The sequence below is a fragment of the Hylaeus volcanicus genome, chromosome 2 (genome assembly GCF_026283585.1).
Source record: "Hylaeus volcanicus isolate JK05 chromosome 2, UHH_iyHylVolc1.0_haploid, whole genome shotgun sequence".
NCBI lineage: Eukaryota > Metazoa > Arthropoda > Insecta > Hymenoptera > Colletidae > Hylaeus > Hylaeus volcanicus.
In genome coordinates, this window is record NC_071977.1 from 32,485,857 (window position 1) to 32,507,007 (window position 21,151).

General features: G+C 47.5%; 1 protein-coding gene across 2 annotated transcripts in view; it reads left to right on the forward strand.

The window, feature by feature from the left end:
- Positions 1-21,151, forward strand: part of LOC128884804 (dorsal-ventral patterning protein Sog) — a 54,521-nt gene that overhangs the window by 15,634 nt on the left and 17,736 nt on the right. For both annotated transcript variants that reach the window (XM_054138441.1, XM_054138442.1), the window contains exon 3: positions 18,696-18,799. In XM_054138441.1, the coding sequence (XP_053994416.1) occupies positions 18,696-18,799 (104 nt within the window). The remainder of the gene's footprint in view (positions 1-18,695; positions 18,800-21,151) is intronic.

Genomic DNA, 21,151 nt, shown 5'->3' on the forward strand with positions numbered 1-21,151 from the left:
GCAAGGTACATTGTAACCAAATGAAACAATGTAAAACCCATGGGCTTCAATTCCGTTCTGGGGTTATTGATGTTCATTGATTATGTAGGCGACGCTTTCTTCGGGCCGCGGGTGCGGACGGAGAAATTGCGTGCCTCGTGCGTGTAATATCCGGCTTTGTACCATGTGATTTTGATCGGGAAAAAGGAGCACTGCCGCGTGTACCGATTCAATGTCGAGGCTGATATAGTCGCATGAAATTAGGCTCTTAGGGTATTTATATTCGACTAGCTTCGTGCTATTTGTATTCGACTGGCTGAATATTCGAATGCATCGTTTTCACACATTTTTCGATTTCACCTCGAAAGACCAACTGTGGGACATTGCCAGATAGGCTTGGTTCGAGCTAGTCTTTCATCGTCCGAAACAAAAGTTGCTGATCCCGCGAATGTATTTAATGACTTGACGAGGGATCGGATACACGATTCGACCTGTAAAAGCATAGAGTGAAATATGGACAGTCCGTGGGGGCCCCTCTCGGTCCCTGTAGCGTTGTAATCCGGTTTAATGCACTATCGTTTCGTTTTATTACACGCGAGGCAGCGGTGTGTTCCATGTGACAGCCAAAACATTGTTGGCACAACGGAACATGACTAGCGATAAATCACGGTTCGCTTACCTACCGGGGCCACGATCGAATTTCCGTTCCTTCTGAAATGAGAACAGTAACGACAGCGCGAAGAATTCGTCGAAGAACAAAGGGCGTCGATGTTGCCGCATATCGGTTTTCAGTAATCGATACTTTGCCTTGCCACCTGCGAGGGATTAACTTCTTTCAATTTCGTGGAAGACTCACGCTCGCCGCTTTGCGAGTACGTCGAGTCGATAGCGCTGGGGTTTGTTTACGTCTGTAACTGGAACATTACACGGTAGTCCAGTCGTTATTTATCTTAAGCCTGCAAGCTTGTTTACAAAATGTGTTCCCTGGTGCGATATTCTTCCAAACTCGATTCGCTATATTCGAAAAATTCTATTCGATTAGTTTCGACTCTATTCGAGAACATCGCTTAACCTCTGCGGTGTTTTATCGTAGAAACGAGTTGCGTCGTCGAACGGTTTACTGTTTTTTTTTTTTTTCTTATTCGTTGTGATTTCGTGAAACTTGTCCTGATTTTACGAGGCCGACTCGTAAATAAATATAGACGAACGTGCAGCCCATCTAACGTTGCATAACGTTTACGTGGTTTGAATTATGTAAAAAAATCGTGATCGAGACGACAAATGTTTCCTTAATACAGGGAACATAGCACAATTCGAATTCGGAATAGCAAAGCAGCGTTGGGGAATCCAAACGGTTTCAAGTATTTCCTTCACCTCGTAACTGCTTTTCATCGTATTTTAACGTTATCGTTATCGTAATAAATAATTGGACGTTTTTAGCTATCCAAAGTTAACTAGCATTAGTAGTATTCGTACGGATATATTTGTTTCCTAAAGGAGACTCGAAACAAAAGCCGAAATAGTTGTTACTCTGAATAATAATGATTATACCGGCTACTCCCTAGATTATGACTTTTTTAAGGAAAGTTTACGTAATAAACACTACCATTTCAAGTCCGTAAACATCGCGAACAGATGCATTGTGTATAATCTGGTGGCTCGTAAGTTGTCATCCTGTTTCATCGGTATTTATCGATCGAGTAAACCCTTCGGAATACGCTTACTCGAGGTGCAACGCTCTCGTTCCTCGTTTTTTTTCGGTTATGCTCGTTTACACGGCATTTGAACGTAACTTTTTTACTCCTTCCCGTCGGGTAGAGTTTACCGATCCTCCGAGAAAGCTTGAAAAAAGGTATCGGCCTTCCGTTTCTCGTGGACTCGACTTCTCTCGTCGTGTTTCTGTAACGAGACTCTAAAAAAAAAAAAAAGGAAATAAAATGAAAAAAGGGGACACACTGCGACCGAAGCGAAGATCCAAAGGAAGGAGAAGTATCGAAAACAGGACGAGTCTCGATGCGATTGGATCGTGTGAACCAACCGCTCGATGCGCGATTCTCTCTTTCTTCTACTCCCCCCCCCGCCGCCGCCCTGCCCATCGCCAAGTCGCCTTATTCCCTCTTCCCGACCGTGGTCTCGTCTCTTTTCACTTTTTTCCTCGCTTTTTGCGACTGTTCACATTGTCATGCTGGGCGCATTTTCTGGCACTTACACCTCGCTTTTTTAAACGCGTTCGACGAATCGCTCGATTCCCAAGAGAAACCACATCCTCTGCGCTTTGTATTTCGCGATACGGATTTCTATTCGTGTATCGTTTGTTTACTATTCGTCGTTATATTTTCAGAGATTTTCGATCGATGTAAATTTCGCGTCGTAAAAATAATCGATACCGCGCGTTCTCGATCAATTTTCTCGCCGAGATCTTTTGTTCCCTGTTCGGACTCCGATGTTCCACGTTCCGCGGGTTTTGTAAGTTCGCGTGTAAGCGGCACGCTAAGTACGTGCCTGGTGGTGCTTCGAAGCCGACGCGACAGCGACGGTCACGAGCCAAGCTGAAAATGCAACGGCATGCGAACCAGTCGAAAGTTTATATCCCGAACGACAAACGGCGTCTTACGTGAGCCGAATACGAGCGTCGCCGATGATTTACAGAGATGAATCCCGTTTGATGGAAGACGCTAAGCGCGCCGCTCGTGGTTCGATCGTTGTTGGCGCCTGCCAAGAAGTCGGTAACCTAGCCTTCCTAGTTCCCACGTGCTCCTTAAGTCCGGTTCTCACGGGCCCGGAGGAATCTCGCGGTGGATCTGTCACTTGCGATTGTCCCGGTTGCGATTCACCGATGTTCCCCGGATCGTTAATCCGTTGTATCAGCCTCCCGAAGACGGTTCAAAAGGGATCGGCGCCGGATCTTTTTGTATTCCTGCTCTGGGAACCGGTCGCGTCGATTTTATTCGCGAGATCCCTTGATTTATGAGCGATACCCATCCTAGAGGAAAAATGAAAAAAGAATTCTAAGCTTAGGCACGCATCGAACGCAAGCTGACGCAGCGTAGGATCTCGCAAACAGTATACGGCGAATCCCACCTTCGCGACGAGGACGAGGGACGGAACGATGGCCAATGTAAACCTAGGGATTAAAGGTATAAGAATTGAGAGATGACTGCGCGTCGCGAAAAGGATAAACGTCGATATCGCTTCGATTGAGGGGTTGAGAGTTGGTTTATCCATTAGCACCGCCTAGGGCGCCGGTAACCCCTCGAAGCAGCCCCGGCGGCAGGGATAATTAACTCGGGTCGGTAGCGCGCGATGCTTTCTCATGTTTTTGCGTGGAAGAATCACGGAACGGATTCCAAGCAATCCGCGAACAGTCCTCGGTCACGATTCAACCGAGTTACGCAGAATTCCCCGGGAAAGCACGTCGCGGTAGGCTTCGCGCTCAAGGTTTCGAGGAAGCCTGGTTGCGCTCGGTTCTGGCAATCTCGTTGCAGATGAAAGATAACCGTAAACCAATCGGAGCCCGTGGCTCATTTGAGGAACGTCCATGTTCCGATAACGCTGCTTTGATCGTTAACGTCTACCGAGAAATTGTCAGGATTTCGAGCGTGACTTCACTCTGTGTCATGCAGCTTCTTCGAAAACTTACCGAGGCGGACTACCCGAGGAAAATTTTTGCAGATTCGTATCGGTCTTTGTATTCGCGTGCGTTTATGCAACGAAAACGAACCGAGTCCCTACCGTGAAACGAATCCGATGTAATTTTCCTCGACGCCTTTGGACTCGTTTCTCCGTGGAAAATAATGTGTCGTCGCGTTAATCCACCGCTTGTCTCGGCACGTAGCGCTGCACTCGTTCGACTCGTAACTGGAACAATTATACCCGCGTGGATTTTTTGCTCTCAAATTGAGAGATAATTAATCATCGTGTCGCGACGTTACGTGTTTTAACGTCCATGTGGATTCGCGTAATTCCACGTTTCTTTTAACGGTTGACCGAGAATAACGCGTTCGCCGTGCAGTCGCGACGAATCTTTCCTAATTCAATTAACGGTCCTCGCACGACATTCACGCCAACAGTTATTAATAACTGGACATATTTTCTTCTGTTTCCAAGTATTTTTCAAATACATTCGTGGCGTTTATGTCGAATACCACCAAATTTTCAAGACCAAACTTGGCAGACTCGTTAAACTAATTCTAAAGGTACACCATGCCGAGATTCGTATCGCGTTAAACACCGATTCAAGGTCTTCCGTTTTCGTCGCAAAGTTTAACGCTAAGGTAGCGAACGCATTGGTCTTTCAGCATAGGAAGACCTTGAACAGTCGGCGCCGATGAAGCGCGACGAATCACCTCTGGAACGTGACTCGCTTCAGTTCCACTCTCAGACGTCTCCGACTCGGCGTGGTCGTCTTTGTTGCGATCATTTTCCCTCTGTTCTGTCTTGGTTTCGTTCGACCGGGCACAATAAACAAATCTTGCCCATCTGCCGTAGTCGAAGAATCTCTGTTCGACGCAACAGATCTTTTTACAAGCTTCACGCGCACATTTGCACAAAGACGGCTACTTCAACCTTCAACTTTCTTTCGCGTATCGCTACGATGACCTCTTTTCAAGTAGGCTACCATCGGCGTCGTGGTCTGTGAATCCATAGCAGATCCGTAGAGGCAGATCCAGAACCGCTTGTATGGCAAGACCACTATCGAGCGACCCATCCGCATGGGTGACATCGCAATCCTCTGGCAATCATCTCTATCGGAAGAGGTTACAAAGTCTCGAGCATTTATGGGTACTACGAACGCAACCATTCGAAACCAGCGGACAAACGATAGATCTCTATTGCTAGACTCGGTCGCGCAGAGCTAACCGAAGCAACGCAGTCATTGCAATCGTGGATTACGTTTTGCCTAAATTTCTACTGGAGTTTCTTCGCAGAGATCTCGATCGTCCGCGCGGATCCAATAGCTGGTTCGTCGGAACGATGATCGTTCCACGGTTACCGCACACACACACACACACGTATCTGGCTAGCTACGCATAAACGACCATGCTCATGGATCGCGAGGCGTAGGTATGCTTATCAGCACGAAACGATGGTGGGATCGGCCGAAAGGCTTGGCCAATACAAATGCATCGCATTACGCGTGCACTGACTTGAGCCGCAGCCGCAAGGTCGGCATTTCTGACGCGGGCATGACATCACGTAGGCGTGCACGATGGAGTATATCGTCTGCAGGTATAATACACCGCGTACGCGTCCCTGGGCCCGAGGAACGCTCCGTGTTTACGGACTTTTGAAGAATCTCGCTTGCAGTGTGCAAAACAGGCCTACCATGTCGATTGCTTTACGAGTTTTTAGGGACTAAACACCCCAAAAACGGAGGACAATTAATTCTCTAGCGGTCGCATCGAATCGTTGGTTCGTACAAAAATTTGCAAAGAGTGGATCACCAAGACTAGACTCTCGTACCTAGTGTCGACTAAGATGCCTCGACGATCGTAATCGAGGATCGCATTTTGCCGAACCCTGTCTGCCACGGATGCACCGTGACTCGAGCCGATCGAACTCCTCGCAGGGATTTGTCTCCACTGTCAATGATAATTCGTAGCGTAGCGCAGACTCGGATCGATGCTTTTCGATCCCGATGGATCTCAGCGATGGCAGATTACCGTAGCTGCCGAGGCTTAATTTGCTCTGGCCGTCTTCAAAGCCTGATGGACGCCGCCAGCCTGCTCGCGGGTGCGATCTCAATCTGTCGGAGTACAAATCGATGCCATTCTCGATGGAGTTTGATTTGCATCGATGATCCCGTCTGAGAGGTACGGTCCTCCGTCCATTCGAATGTTACTCGATATCCGTCAAACGGACTAAGACCTTGCTAGCAGCGATGGCTTACTCATTGTATGGATACGATCTCTTCGAACTCGTTTACTGGCCATCCTGAGCTTGATTTACGCGTGCAATCTACCGATGGCGAATGGCCGCTTATTTCTCCCTCCCCCTCATTTGCCACTAAGTTAGCTGGCCAGGGTCTAACTCGAGCGAAATATCCGTCATCGGAGGTCCGTATCAGAAATCGAAGCTATCGAGATCCCCGCCTCAAGTTTGCTGTATTTGCAAGGCTCCTCGTTCCTCGGTGTCTCGTCGTCTCGAGGCTGCGCCGAGATGGTGATCGATCAACAGCGTCGATAAACCACCCGCGTTCTGCGGCGGTATGCTAAAACTGTAGCAGACGGGATCGTTTCGCGCAACAAGCGATAATAATCGCGCGTCAGGAATTAACGGCAGCTCGCACGTGTCCGAAAATACGACGTAGATAAACGTCAGACGCGGAGAGAGACGATCATGCCGTGAACTCGGTACTCATTTGTTTCCATCAGTTTCATGCAACCGAGGGTCATCGTTGCGAACCGTCAGAGGGGAGGAGAGGTTCGCGCGCATGTCGTTTATTCCTGAGTCACTCGATAATATAGCTGGTATTTTTACTGACCGACCTCACGCATCCAGTGACGCAGACGATACCTTCGCGAGATCGGGACGAAATGAAATTTTGGGGCATCGTTTAAAGGAAAACACCAAGATTCGTTAATTCCAGTGTGTATCAGAAATGATGGTTCGCGGAGCGATGTAGCGGTCCAGCATTCGGTCCGTAAAGTCGGTGAAACGAGGGGACCGCGTGCCTGACGGGTTATAACAGTGACTTTAAAGCGCGATGACTGACGAGGCCAGTTCGCGTCCCCAACGGAGAAGAAATTATGAGGAATTCCGAGTCGGCGTCCCGCTTCGCGCATCTGGGGGAGCCCGAGCAGCCTCTGACTTCTCTATTTCCCGCCGCGCGACGACTCCTTTGAGAGCCTCGCCGTGACCCGTCGCGTGAATGACCGAATCCAGCGGCGAGTTAACATTTTTGCCGGGCCCAGAGACACGCGATTTAATGGAGCAATTGAATCAGGACCCCAAGAGACCGTTTCGTGACGCGTGGCCTTAAATTAGAATTCCTATCCGCGAGGAGCTTCAACGTGGGTCGGAAAGGTCGAGATGCAATCGGGGACATAACGGTTGCATAATATTTGTATTATTTGTTCGGAGAATCCAGACTCGCGAACGCGTACATATTTTCACTTTGTTTTTTATAAAATTCCAAAAGAGAAATACAATGCTAAACCCGCGAATATTTTGTTCCGCATCGCCAAAGCTCGAGGGTTTACAAAATCGAGGAACTGAAAAACGGTGCTTCGCGTGTGAGCAGCCATTGTTTCTCGCTTTGGACTGTCACGGGCGGTTCGCGCGTTGAAAGATCGTAAGTCTTCCACTGCTATTAAGTCCAAGTTTCGCGCGTTGGAATGACAAGTGCGTCAGCCGTTTGTAACCATTCGCTGCAAGTTCGTTTTACTCTTTCGGCGCCGCTGACACTTGGGATGCGTCTCCGGAACGCCTTATTCGAATTGTTTTTCTATACGATTAATGTATAGTCGAGCAAACTATTTCTTCTGAAGAAAGTTGTACGACCACGATACGTATACTCGTTAGACTCCTTATTCTTGGATACGGATTGCGATGAAATCTGTGTACCGGGTTCGTTTTATTTCGAGTAAGCTTTGATCATTCCTGACCACGGGACACTCGCGCAAAAAGCTCGCTAAGATATCCGTTTGGCATAGAGGGACAAGAGACGACGACGCGTCGCGTTTGAAGAGCAAATGGTCGCACGAGGGGGGGTATTCCGTTGGTTGCGATGGTTTTCGTTGACGAAGGGAGGCGGAGGAAAGGAGATGGTCGGTGTGCTGGCACACTCAGAATGGAGTCGAGTGCCAGAGAGTCGGTTGTCCGTGTATTTCAGGCGGCACGGGCCACTGCACTACCCCTACCACGCGGAGTGCGCGCTATGTATATACGAGCACCTTTCATATACATATAATGCACGCACCCGGAGACACGTTTTGTGGGACCGATGGATAAATGTTGGTGGGGCTGTAGACGCCGATGCTCTGTTCTGGAATACTTGGACTGACGCTAACGTATGTCCCCTCGGCATTTGTGCTTGGCCATGCCGAGGAGGAGGGGTTGACAAAAAAAGAGTGGGGAGGGAGAGGGGTTTACGAATGCCGCGCGTCGCGCCGCGAAACTATTTCCCTGCGAACGACCCACGATGATAACCGATAAGGTTTTTGGGAAATGCGACCTCAGAGAGGGACAGAATTTTATTTATCGAGGCAAGCCATCGCGAATATTCACGAGAATATGTTTTTGATTTTTTTCAGGAAAACGAAGAAACAACGTAGTCGAACGTAAAACGGCGTTCGAAGAATTTCGCAGTCGCCGATTCGACGTTCTCTCGGTTGATGCGTGTCCGCTTATAAAATATATTTTATACGACACAGACGGGAAGAGTTTACGTTGTCTAAATATATCGCATTCAGTTCCAGTTCCGTCGAGCATGCGGCTGCGGGCGGAAAGAACGCGTTTGTCAAGCTTTTAAAAGGGTCCGCGCGCCTCCGCGTTATTATAATAACAATCCAACGTATTCGCACCACGGTACCGATAAACTTGCTCAGCCCTATCTTTAGACGAGGATTTATTCGAAATTATTCGAGTAACGTCCAGCTGGAATGAGAGGCACTGGTCTACGTACGCGATCAACGCCGGATATCGTGCGTTACGTACACGCGTGGCTCGTGTCGTATGTACATATGGTATACCCAGCCGATTGGCTACGGTCGGGCGTGGGTGGTGGTACATCGGATCGCTTCCACACCGGTGCGGGATAGAAAATGTTCGTGCAAGAGGTGGACACGACAAGCGACACGCGCGATCAACCGCGTTCGATATACATAGCGACGATTTATTCAATCACCGTGCGACTCGTCGTTACATATTCAACGACCGTACCAACGAGAATCGTAATTATTCGCGTAACGTACAATTATGCAATCTACGGTTGCTCGACTCTTTACAAAACGGATAATAAACGGACATTAATTTTTTTTACCTCGGCGCGGCGAATCAACGTTGCGGTGGGTAAGGGCCATTAATAGCGAGCGTTGTCGAGGAAAAGAAATAATGGTAGACCGCTCGCAGCTGGTTCGGACCAAGGGGATCCCGATAACGCGGTGTCGCGCGGTATACACTGGCGGTGGGCATTAACTTCTTGCGACGACTATTCGAATAGTCGATAGGGGAAAAAATGAAAGCGATCTTCGTACAGTTATTCGTACTATTTTCTTACGATCGGAGATAGGTGTAATTGTAAACCGGTCAAGATTGGAGGGAAACATTGCTAGAAAGGAACCAAGGAGAATAAAACAGACTAAAGGGGTGGAGGGACAGGGGATGAGTTGGTCGCAGCAATGGTCTGCGGTGATCGAGACCGACGACAAATACGGTCATAATTACGCGTGTAAGGAAGTGTAACAGCGAACCTGTCCCTTTTCTCTCGGCGAGGTTTGGCCATTTTCGGAGGCAACGCTTGTACGGACATCAAGATTTTTCTGTCGGCGCGCACGGGTCCCGGAGTCTGACTTATCGCGTCGTCCGATCTCCAACGAGGTTTCTGGCGCCAACGGTCGCGCGAATTTCAATTATTTACCTCGGTCGATGTTTAATGTAACGTGTTGTCGGATTTGACTCGCTCGGGGGACTGGAATCTTGCTACTTTCCAGTAGCACCGCTCCGCTTTCCATGTAGGATTCTTTTTAAATTCAGTTTGCACGGCTGCTGGACCGGACTAGGGTCTCGGGTGACCATCTCGGCTTGTAGAACCTCCGTAACTGCAAAAAGAAGAAACAGTCTGAAAATGGCCATTGGTATCGGGGCCCGTGCGATCGTCGAGGCAACTAGTTTAATAAAAGGAGCATTTTGTTTAAGCGTAACGCGAGTTTCGAGTACGTTATTTAGAAAGCGAGGGATGGGGTAAAAAAATAAACGGAAAACACGAACCGTACTGGACGAGCCACACCTACAGCCATGCAAATCCTCGAATACAGCCCACGCGAACCAACTCCTCGAGCCTCGAAGTCTGCTCGATCCGAGTACATACAACGAAAATCTGCCAAGTCAGCGTTAACGATCGCCTTAGCGTAACTCTCGAATGCTTGGCAAGTGGCGGCTGGGCGACAGCATCGACAGCGTGCTCGTTTTCGTTCTGGTTACTCTGTAAACGGTGATTTTGGAAAGGGAGGCAAGATGTAATTCGCGTTTTGAGCCGTGTTACGAGAAACGAACAGAGAAAACTGTTCCATGTATCAAACTATCGAACGTTTCGACCAAAAGTTTCGAGGGCTAAATCCATTCGTGCCGAACGAACTATTATCGAATGTTTTATATGGAAGACCATGTATATAAACGTCAGGGGCAACCGGTGACGACGCCGATGACGCCGACGAAGGCGACGTTCGTTCTGCATGGACCAAGTGCACCAGACGCAACGCGATGCTTGGCGTAGTTGGTGAATGGCCCCTTGATCCAGATTTTTGTAGGGTGATTTTTGCACACTCAGGGCCACCTATATATATAGCGCTCGGCACTCGGCATTGTATCGCCAGTTACCGCCTCGACGACAGCCGTACGATCAGCTTAGTCTGCCTGCCATTGCCTTCGTTTCGTTTTCTTTCCTATACCACTTTCCACTTCTGACTCGACTCTAATCACCAGGGGTGCTTTTCGATTTTCCGTATTGAAAACTTCTTTTCGATGTATAAAATCCGCATTCATTTATTAGAAACAATTGTTCGAGTTATCCGCATCGAATCCACCATTATCCGGCACTCGAGTCGTATTTCTAGTCGAGAGACGTTTCTTTTACGTCTGTAGAACGACGGTTAATATATTTCTTCGCGCGCCGCTTGTAAAATCGCGCCATTTGTCATTACTCTTGATGCGCATTAACATTCCCGTTCTTCACGAAAGAGGGGAGGGGAGGTTCGTGGACCTGTTACCATCGACTAGCAATATATCTTTTCTTGTTCGCTTCTTGCTTCGACGATGATTAAGGGGTGCATCAACGTCTCGACGACCTGCTTGTTCCAGGCGCTTGCACCCGGTTCTTTTGACTTTGTGACCGCGACACCTCTTCATCGATCGATCTTCACCTTCTCGAGATGACAGCTGAATACGTTTCCAAGTAACTGGCCGTCGCGTCATAGCGATCGAGTTGACTACGATACCACTGTGAGAATCAAATCCGATACCTTCCTCGGTTAATCGATACGCGGTCATCCCTATAAATATTCATACGCTCGTTATGTGCGTATTTACAACGAAACATTTATTTCGAAACATCGAACCTATCGTTTAATTTAGACTTCTTTAATAGACAGACAGCGTACGAATACTTGTAAGACGGACTCTATACGATTAACCAGATTTTAACGGATACGTGGCTAACGTTTAGCCAATTCTGGTCCACGAAATTGAGCGCAAACCTGCGTCGACGCGCCCCAAGAAAGCATTTCCATATCTTCCGAATTGCATCTGGCGGAACAAGGCGTGTTGCAGCTTGACAGACGCGCGTTGGTTTACTGCCGCTCGTGTAACAATGCCGCTTTGTTCAGCGGGAACGGCGGTGCCGATTTAGAGCCGGTGGTTTCTACCGACTCGGAATAAATTTATCCGCTGGGCCGACGATACAGTTAAACTGACCAACCGCGACAATGGCTCCCATTGGGATCCGCGCAGACGCGTGAAATTCGTAATGACGCAATAATAAAAAACGGTAGGATTACGAAAAGAACAGTGACCACGCTCTGACTCATCCCGATTTCCGGTGTATCTACGGCTTTTTAATCCGGAGGCGTACATTTTAATTTCATTCCCGTTGGATCATTAAAGTTTCGTAATATCCTCCAACGATTAGACAAAATTACCAGAATCAAGCGCGAACGTAGGTGTCAGCCTGTGTTTGTACTCGGAGTAATTTCCGAAACTCGACTACCTGCGTTTGATGGACGTCTTCCACGTGGGCGGCGTCATCGTAATTTGTACGTAACCCTGGCCACGCGCTCCGAAGGAGACGCACAAGTCTCGAGGGCGTATATCCCTCCTACGTGATACTTTTCTAGACGAGACTTCCGTTAAGCACCTCTCGCTCAGATTTAAATCCGTGTAAAATTGTTTACCTCGTACATCTTTCCATACGTTTGCCTACGAGTATAATTACCAACGAATAAATCACGAAATTAATCGACCACCAGCTCGTGGCTTGCTTACCACCGATTAATTCAGCGGTGGAAAGGTTAACCGTAGAAGCCGAAGAGTAATGATCCGATAATGGCGATCTCGTCTCGCTCTGGTTGAGCGGATCCTCTTCGTTCGATAGATCATAATAAACTCGTGGACGCTGAACCTCGGCGACAGCCGTCGCGTCGTCGCGGAAAAAACAAAAAGTAACCAAAGAAGACGGTAACGAAGAAAAAGGCGAAACTGCCGTAGCCAGCGGACAGTAGTTTCTTGTGGGCGAAGTCGCGAGCTTGGACGAAAATAAAATGCAAAGTTACACGGCGTCTTCGCGACTACTCGGCGTTAAAGAAATAAAAGGAAAGAAAAATAAATGCACGAGTGGCCGAAGAGAAAAAAAAAGAGAGAGAGAAGAAGAAAAGAGGAAAAATAAAGCGAGTAGGAAAGAAAACGAAGAGGCAAAGAGACGATCGACGGCGAACCAGTTGCGTCGACATCGTCCTTACGCAATGGCACTCTGGCCGTGAAGCATGCGTCCCGACGAAGATGAGGCCGCTATCTTCATCTTCCGGTCCGATCCTCGGGCCACTTTCTCATAGGTTGCACGGGCGTCGTGTCTGCAAGTGGGCAGACACGTAGGCGACACTTCTCGCGATTTCTTCGACGTCTCACGCCGTGTCTCAGCTATCTACAGGATGTAAAAAAGTTAATGGTCACGATTTACGGAGCCGAATGTACGCGTTCAGATCTGTGAACATTCGTTAAACTTTCTCGAAAATCCATTACAACGTTAACATCCGAGGTAATCGTGGAATCTGCGGAAGAGTGTTTCAACGTATACGTACAGATTCCGTCGCCGAAGATTCGAAACTTTTCTTGGTAATTTTGCCATTTTTGCCGTGTTTCCTATTTGTATATGGTCTTTGAATTAGAAGAAGGAATGAAAAAATGATAAATTTGGTGTTTGTGGCGGGAGAATCACCCTGTATAATTGGCGACGTTTCGCGGCCATACCTGCTCTCGCGGCTACAGGTTTCACGTAGGTGTACACCTACGTGTACCTGAACCGAATATGTATTTCTCGGAGCCTCGATCGGCATTAATATTCAGAGGATTTAAAGTCGAGTACTCGGCCGCCTCCGACCTGCACGCGATTCTCCCGTCCGATGTTCTGTAAAATGGGCCGAAGGTAAAATATATGTTCACGAATCGTAATCGAGCCGATGATAACGCGATCCTCGTATATAGGCAATTGGCGATGATAATAAACGCGGCGTCGCTACGGAGAAATTGCTATTCGAAGTGGTAGCGTATTAGAATTCAGCCTCAAAGTTGTTTACCATCGTGTTCCGTACCTATTTTCTCTAGCTAACTTTTCAGGATTCAAATACCATATGCGCGTAGTTTGATCATAATTAAAAAATTTTTTAAATTTCTTTTTATTACCTCTGTGCAATATTAATATAGATTACTCTCGAATCACCTTTCCTCCTTTCTCGTAGTTTCGCGACAGAGCCACGAGGGTGTCCTCGCTCTCTAAAATAAATAATATTCCTCTCGACGAGTGAAAAAGAGGCGAGAAGTAGCTCGCGATACCCGGGTGAGTGAACGGCTAACACACGCCACTTTCTTCTCTCGTTTTTTCCACCTTTCCTCCGTCTCGCTTCTTTTCCATGAATCTCACGGGTTAGGCTTCCTTCCTGTGGCTCCTTCTATTTTGTCGGTGGTGCGACGTCTCCTTTCCCTCTCACCCTTGGCCTTCGTCTTTTTCCAACCGTTCGTCCGTCCACGGTATCTCTTTATCGCTCCCGTTCTTCATCTCTCGTTCTCGTGCTGTTGCTCGTCCTCCGTCTCGAGTTTCACATCACCTTTAGCATCGTATACGGTCTCATGTCACGTGACATGATGATACACCGACTACTCGACGCGATTATTTCATCTCGATACGGAGAAGCGTTGTCCACGGATGGAGAAGTCGGTTTCGATGAACAGAACGATCGGAAAAGATCGAGAAATTGTAACAAAACTAGGAAAAAGAAGGATGGAATCGCGATAGAAACGACACTAGGGAATATCTGTTGGTTACAAATTCGTACACGAAAACACGATGTTCGTCGTACGCCACCGGATATCTCCGTGGTTGTTGCGTTCCTGCGAGAGAAGCAACGCGAATTTATGTAACCTGGTAGCGGACGAAATTAATAACTCGGCCGACGTTACACCTCGCGGACCAACCGAAGTTCGCGCGCAAGAGAAAAAAAGGAAACGGAACAGAAATTATTGTGGACCTCTTGCCAAGATCATTTCTACAACTTGTACAACGTCTTTGCCGCATATATATTTGTCCACTTTATTGAATTAGGGATAAAAATAAAGCCGAAGCCAATTTTTTCTCGGGAATTCAGGTTGCGTCCTTTTTTACTTTGCCCGTATCGAAAATGGTTGTCACGGTTTCTTTGCCAACATTCCTCCTGCAACGTATTTTCCAAATAAATGCTCCAAGCATCGGGTATTTATTCCGATCACCTGGAGAGCGAAGCAAGGTCATAAAGTTTCTCCGCGATCTTCTATTTGAAATACATTCGGTATGATTTTTCGGACAAGCATTGCAGAAGTAACGCGCCGCCATTACACGGTAGTGCAATGGCGGCGAGCAAACGTCCAATCCCCTATCGGACGGACGCGGACGAGTCAACGCTCGACGGCTCGGATATTTTAGGATTAACAGTGGTCTATCCTGTTGTATTTTTCCTAAACGGACTACGACGAGGATTCATCGCGGTTCATCGAACTCCCGACTTAGAAACCCGCGTTCCATGTTATCCTAGAACGACTGCCGTATCTGAGAATAGTGACGGAAACAGTGTTCCGTCGACACTGGAAATACTCGATTCTGTATATCTCGTAGTCGTGATCGAGTATTAAGTAATTTAAATTTTACGCGATCGCGTTCCAAATCTTCTTCTGTCACGTACGAACAGGGACGATTGTACGTTCGACGAAACCGAGATATGCGTGTGCAGATCAAACATGTACGTCGCCGCGACTGTCGTTGTCGTCGGCCAAATCGTCTCTCGTTTTTGCGATCCTCTCGAAACTCGCGACTCGAGTGTGCAACGTCGAGAAGTCTGTTTTCGTTGCGAATGGTGTACGTTACGTTTCTAGACGGATGTGGCTAGTCGAGACGCTCGAGGCTATTTGTTTTTTTGCGACTGATCTATTACACGACGACCAGAGTTGACCGAGCATTGAAAACGTTGCGATGGATCGAAAGTCGAATAGAATGGGGCTGAATGTTACAAGTGTTTATATGTTTCAAGATTTCGACGTTTCGCTCTTGACTTATTTCTTCGTCGCAATTTTGTTGGAATCGTTAGGTGGCTCGAGCGTGACGAGTTTCTTTATTTCCTAGGATCTTTCTGCGAACAGAAGGAAGGAACGCGGCACTTCCACCGCTTATGCAAATCGCGGTCAATTCACCACGAGCCTACCTTGTCCCCGATGCTCTTCCATTGTGTTTAATTTATGCTAATCCATTTATGCAAACGTTTGGTAATTTGCGTGAACGCTCTCGACGTCGCTTAACCGGGATCGTTAATCGCATTACGTGTAATGCGTGACGAACGGTACGAAAGCGTCAATGGGAGAACAATTGCGCGTTTCTTTTTCCGGTTTTACTGCTCATCGATACTAAGGCTCGAGCTACTCGATCAAAATTCTAGACTACTAGAATTTGTTCGTTATTTGAGAATTCTATAAATGTATTATAATTCGAACAGGAGTCGGAATCCGTCCCCCTGCCCCCTTGCTAGTTGCACCACTGGCATTGAATGTTAGAGTACACTATGTATATCGTAATTCTAAAATCAGCATGCGGCCAATTTTGACTGTGAGCTACTATCGAGTTTCTATCTCGCGTGTTCGACCAATTCGACTATAAACCTGCCTAGACACGATAGACCGCGGTTCGAGATAAAGCGTGCAAGATTTCACAGTTCATATGTTACACCACCCGGAGTCAACGGTCTATGAAACGTTGGTATATGGGCCAAATTAGCACTGGCCACTCTATACTCCACAACGCGTCGACTACGGCGTCCTATTCTCATCCTTCCAATAATAGATTAAACGTTTAGCGGGATTCGACGGCTATGCTGTATTGCTGTTACATACCGTTCCTCTCGGTTTGGCCGGTGGACTACTATTTATTCTTCTTAATGGATATCGGGTACCGGGTACTCGTAAGACGGTGCGTTGCTTGTCGCCGTTGTAGTATTTAACGTAAACAAGGGCCAAGGGACGAATTTAAAATGGATATTTTTTTTCAAACATGCAATCTCTATTTTAGAATGCGTTTAAATAAATTACGTTGCTGTGATGAGGGGATAGCGAAGTTTGGATTTGAAAAGTGAAATTCTTCGTTCGTTGGAGAATAATTTTCGCACGCTTGGCATTGACACATTTCTAGATATATCGTGCAAGAATTCTCGAGAAAGAATGCCCGAGAAAGGGCGATTGAGCGCGAGCTATGAAAGAGAAGAGAAGGTATATTAGGAGAATGTTAGATCGGGCCGACAAAGCGCATATCGAGCCGTGCATGCCGACGCGCCAACGGACCCCTCGAGCTTTCCATCCATTTCGATTCCTCACTGTCGGAACTAATTCACTCGGTGGGCTTTCGCCCCGATACGCGGTTAATTTATAAGTCACGTCGGCGAATCTTGTGTTAACCGGACTTAGGGAATCTAGTAAGCCGATAAAATTTGTCGAATTTGTCGGCATCGCGTTTTCTGTTATCCTCCTCCCTTCTTAAAAAAAAAAAAACTATCCGCTGGTTGCAAATCTAGGAATGTCGATAACTATTCATACATTAGGAAACGAATCAGTCACGTAGCGCGTCGGTAGCGTGAAATTTGGCGAGAAATGATTAAAGATCCGATACGACAACGTACAGTGCCGTTCGACTCGCATATTTGCGATGCGATGGCGTGTCGAAACCCTCCTCCTCTCGTGCTCCTGGGTTGCTTAGGACCGACTCCGTGCTTAGAACGACTTAGCAAACACGGTGCAACGACCTCGCTCAACGAGCCTTGCCGTGTCTTTCCTGGTCTCTCTCTCTCTCTCTCTCTCTCTCTCTCTCTCTCTCTCTCTCTCTCGGGTGCACAGCCAAAGCAAACGGCCCAGTCGAAAGTGTACAATCCCGAAAGAACGAACACAGACGAGATTCTTTTTTGGATACAAAAATTTCGAGTAACATATTTTCTTTATTTAGAGGTAGAAGCGTCCTCCGTTGGAGAAGACAGCTTTCCATTTCGTTCGTATACGCTATACGTGAAACGCACGTGCGATCCCTCGACGTCCATGAACGGAATAAAAGTGAAACCCCGCGAAATGAATGAAACGACTCTCTCCGGCTCGAAGCATTTAATCGCTGGATTCTGAATCATCGGCGCGCGAACAAACAAAGCGTTGCCGCTTAAAAATCGCCGAGACGACGATGAGACGGGGCAAAAGAAGAAAGCAATGACCACGGTCGCCAATGGAGCGGAGAGGAAGCGCGAACTGGCTGTAGGAAGGAAAACAGAGCGCGCGCTGGTCTCGGCAAGGCCGTTGGTTCGTTTTAAAAGTGACATCGTCTTCGTCTTACCTTCTTCCGCTAAGAAACGAAAAGAAAAATAGCAAAAGAGGAAAAGAAGAAACAGACGATTAGGCCGTGTATGACTGCGTCACGCGACGCGTGTCCTTTCCTTTTCCGCGTAAAAATAAAGTATCGTGTCGCGACGCCGAAAATAACGCGGCCGACAGACTTTTTTTCGACGCATTGCAGTCTCTTGTATTTTATCTTTAGCTCTTTGCGTTCCCGAAGCCTTAAACGCGATATTCCCCTCTCCGTTGAAATACCGGCTGCGTTATTCCGCGTGTAACGAGGTTCGTGCATCGCCTAATTGCCAAGAAATTTCTCCAGAAACGAAATCGCGTAATTAGTTACTGGTCCGCGTACAACTTAGCACGTGAAAAAATCCGTTTTCTCTACTTTTGTATTCGATCTATGCATTCGAGGAGTCTGTGGACGCCTTTCGGTGTTTGGACAGCCAAGCCGAGCCGAGCCGAGCCGAGCCGAGCCGAGCCGAGCCGAGCCGAGCCGAGCCGAGCCGAGCCGAGCCGAGCCGAGCCGAGCGGAGCCGAGCCGAGCCGAGCCGAGCCGAGCGGAGCCGAGCCGAGCCGAGCCGAGCCGAGCCGAGCCGAGCCGAGCCGAGCCGAGCCGAGCCGAGCCGAGCCGAGCCGAGATGAAATCGTAATTTAACGGTACAGGACTCCTCGAAATCCATAATTTGATAAAACCGAGTAAAATTTAAGGAATGCTTTAATGTTAACCCGTTGCACTCGGAAGCTCCTCGTGGCTGAGCTACCAACAATTCGATGATATTTTTTCGTATATAATTGTAATTTTGTAAGGAATCTTATCGACGGAACGTGAATAGTAAGAATTGGATGAATATTTGGACATTTTCAGAATTCATGGATCAATTGGAACTGCCTGTTTGTTGCAGAATGCACGTTCGGCAAGCAGATACGGGAACTGGGCTCCACCTGGTTCGCGGATTTGGGCCCGCCCTTCGGAGTCATGTACTGCATCAAATGCGAATGCATTCCGGTACGTATTAAAGTGGGTGTGCCCCACACGCATTCTCGTGTGCCTTTGTGTGTACGCGCGCGCGAGTTGACGCTGGTCTGTCTGTGTTTGTGACCTCTAACCCCGACTTGTGGCGAGGCTCGCAACGGACCGCGCGCCGGCTACCTTTCTACATATGTAGCCCGATCCGACCTGACGTGACTTTTACGGAATTCACGCCGACTATTCGTGTAGGTCAGTAGTTCCTAAACTTCTCTTTCCACGAACCCGCTTCTCGGAATAATGTTTCCCATTCTCAGTTAAGGTAGGATTACGTTTAACGATTTCTCTTTGATACGTATTTCTTCAACTTGTCAGAATTTCTACGGTAATCGCCAAGCGTACAATACCGCGTAGTAATACGCATAAATTAAAGTCATTACAGTTTCTTGCACGTTACAGACGGTATCTCGCCATATTTATGCTCGTTGTAACGAGGTTCAGCTGTGTTAACAAAAAATTGTGACGTCCGTTTAAACGATTAATTTGATCTTGAAACGACTTCCGAACAAAGAGATGGATTACCTTTTACTCGACGCTCGTCGTGTAAAGTACGTTTTATATAAAGTTGTGTTTCGCGCGAGCTGTTTTCTTCTTATTTAAAGGAAAAGATCGATTTGACTAAATTCTATACATATAGTTCGATAAGGACATGCTCCTCCTTCCTCGTACCATTTATCTCTGGAAACGCTAAAGCGCGATTTTTATTAGTTTCTAGAGAAAACAGCTGGTAACTCTTTACTCGGGACACCCTGTACATTATGATCCGATCAACGTCGGACGGTTTCCTGGATCGTTACTTCCGAGAAGGTCGCGGAGATGGCATTGCCCTTTGGAGAGCGCTGTAGCCTCGACGTAACACGCAAAGCACGGACGAAATCTCGATCTGGGTGACGTGACCCACGGAGACTTGACGTGCTTTCTAATCCCATTCCTGGTCCGAGACAGACTGGCGTCCGCTTCTGAGATTGCCTATACCGCTGCCGTATAGTATACATATAAACACGCCTGCGTGTATTGTCTTACGTGTTTTCGTCACCCATCACGTCGCGCCCTTTTAATTAGGATTTTGACTATTCGACTACTTTATTAGTCGTAGGTATAAAACGTACTTTCCTGTCGAAAACGATCGAGCAATAACATAGTTGTTGGAATATTTACGCACGCAGAGAAAACGGTATCGCAAACGTGTCCATGATGGGTCGCGACGGTTTACGTTGGGTTATGCGTTTCGATACATTGCGATACAGATCAGGTCGAGGACCTTTAGTCGAGGTGCTTTAATGTACCAAAATGACAATTGTCAGCATTCGTTTAAACTACAGTTACAAACGAATAATTTTTTCTAATCTGAATTTTCGTCTAGATAGATGCACTCACCCCGAGTCTCTGGAACACGATACCATGGGAATGTTTCCGTCGAGTCGGAACGATCGTCTCGATTAAGAAGCGTCCCGCTATTCACGAACCGAGGCCTAGCGTGATTCATCCACCCACGGTTTTCTGATCGGGGTAGCCATTCATTATTTTGACACTATTGTAGAAATAATGATAGAAGCGGGGAACGTGTTCGGGCCGGAAGTCAGCGTCGATTCGTGCGTGGGGTCTCGCGTGTGGGACGCTTTCATGTATTCCCATTGAAAAAAAAAAAAACGAGAGAAACTTTTGATCCGTGCCGCTGCATGGGAATATATTAGCCAACGTAGAGAGGCGCTCTTTCGTTCTTCGATATTTATTCCCCGATACGGTTGCGAAATACGAGAAATGTCAAGGAATGGGCGCGAAGGTTCGAGTTCCAATTTACAAACAATTTTGTAGGCTCGTAGAACGGTAATAAAAAATAATCGACACGTATTTTTGTTTAACCGTGGTAACTCGAGTTTAAGAGGTGTTTCAGCGGAGACTGATTGCGAGATTCACCCCTCCAAAGGTTAACTATACGCCGGAGTATCGCTTAATATATTACCGTGGCTCTCGGCGTCTGAATTTCGCGGCTAGAACGCGAAATCGTCTAGAACGTAACTGTACAGAAGCGAAGCGCGTAACGGTAGACACACCAGTCCCCGGTATGACTTTAGGTAAAGAAACGACGTCTCGTGTGATTCACGCGACGTGTCTGTCCGCTTCTCGCAACGAAGCCCGCGACCTATCAATAGCTCCTCGTATACACTGAAGAGGGACTGTCATTCCTCTCGAGACTAAAAATAGAGTTCGCGCGTCCGTCCATAAGGCTCTAGTCCAAACTGTCCCGTATCAGAGTCTCTCGCTCTGCGTTCTCTCTCTCTCTCTCTCTCTCTCTCTCTCTCTCTCTCTCTCTCTCTCTCTCTCTCTCTC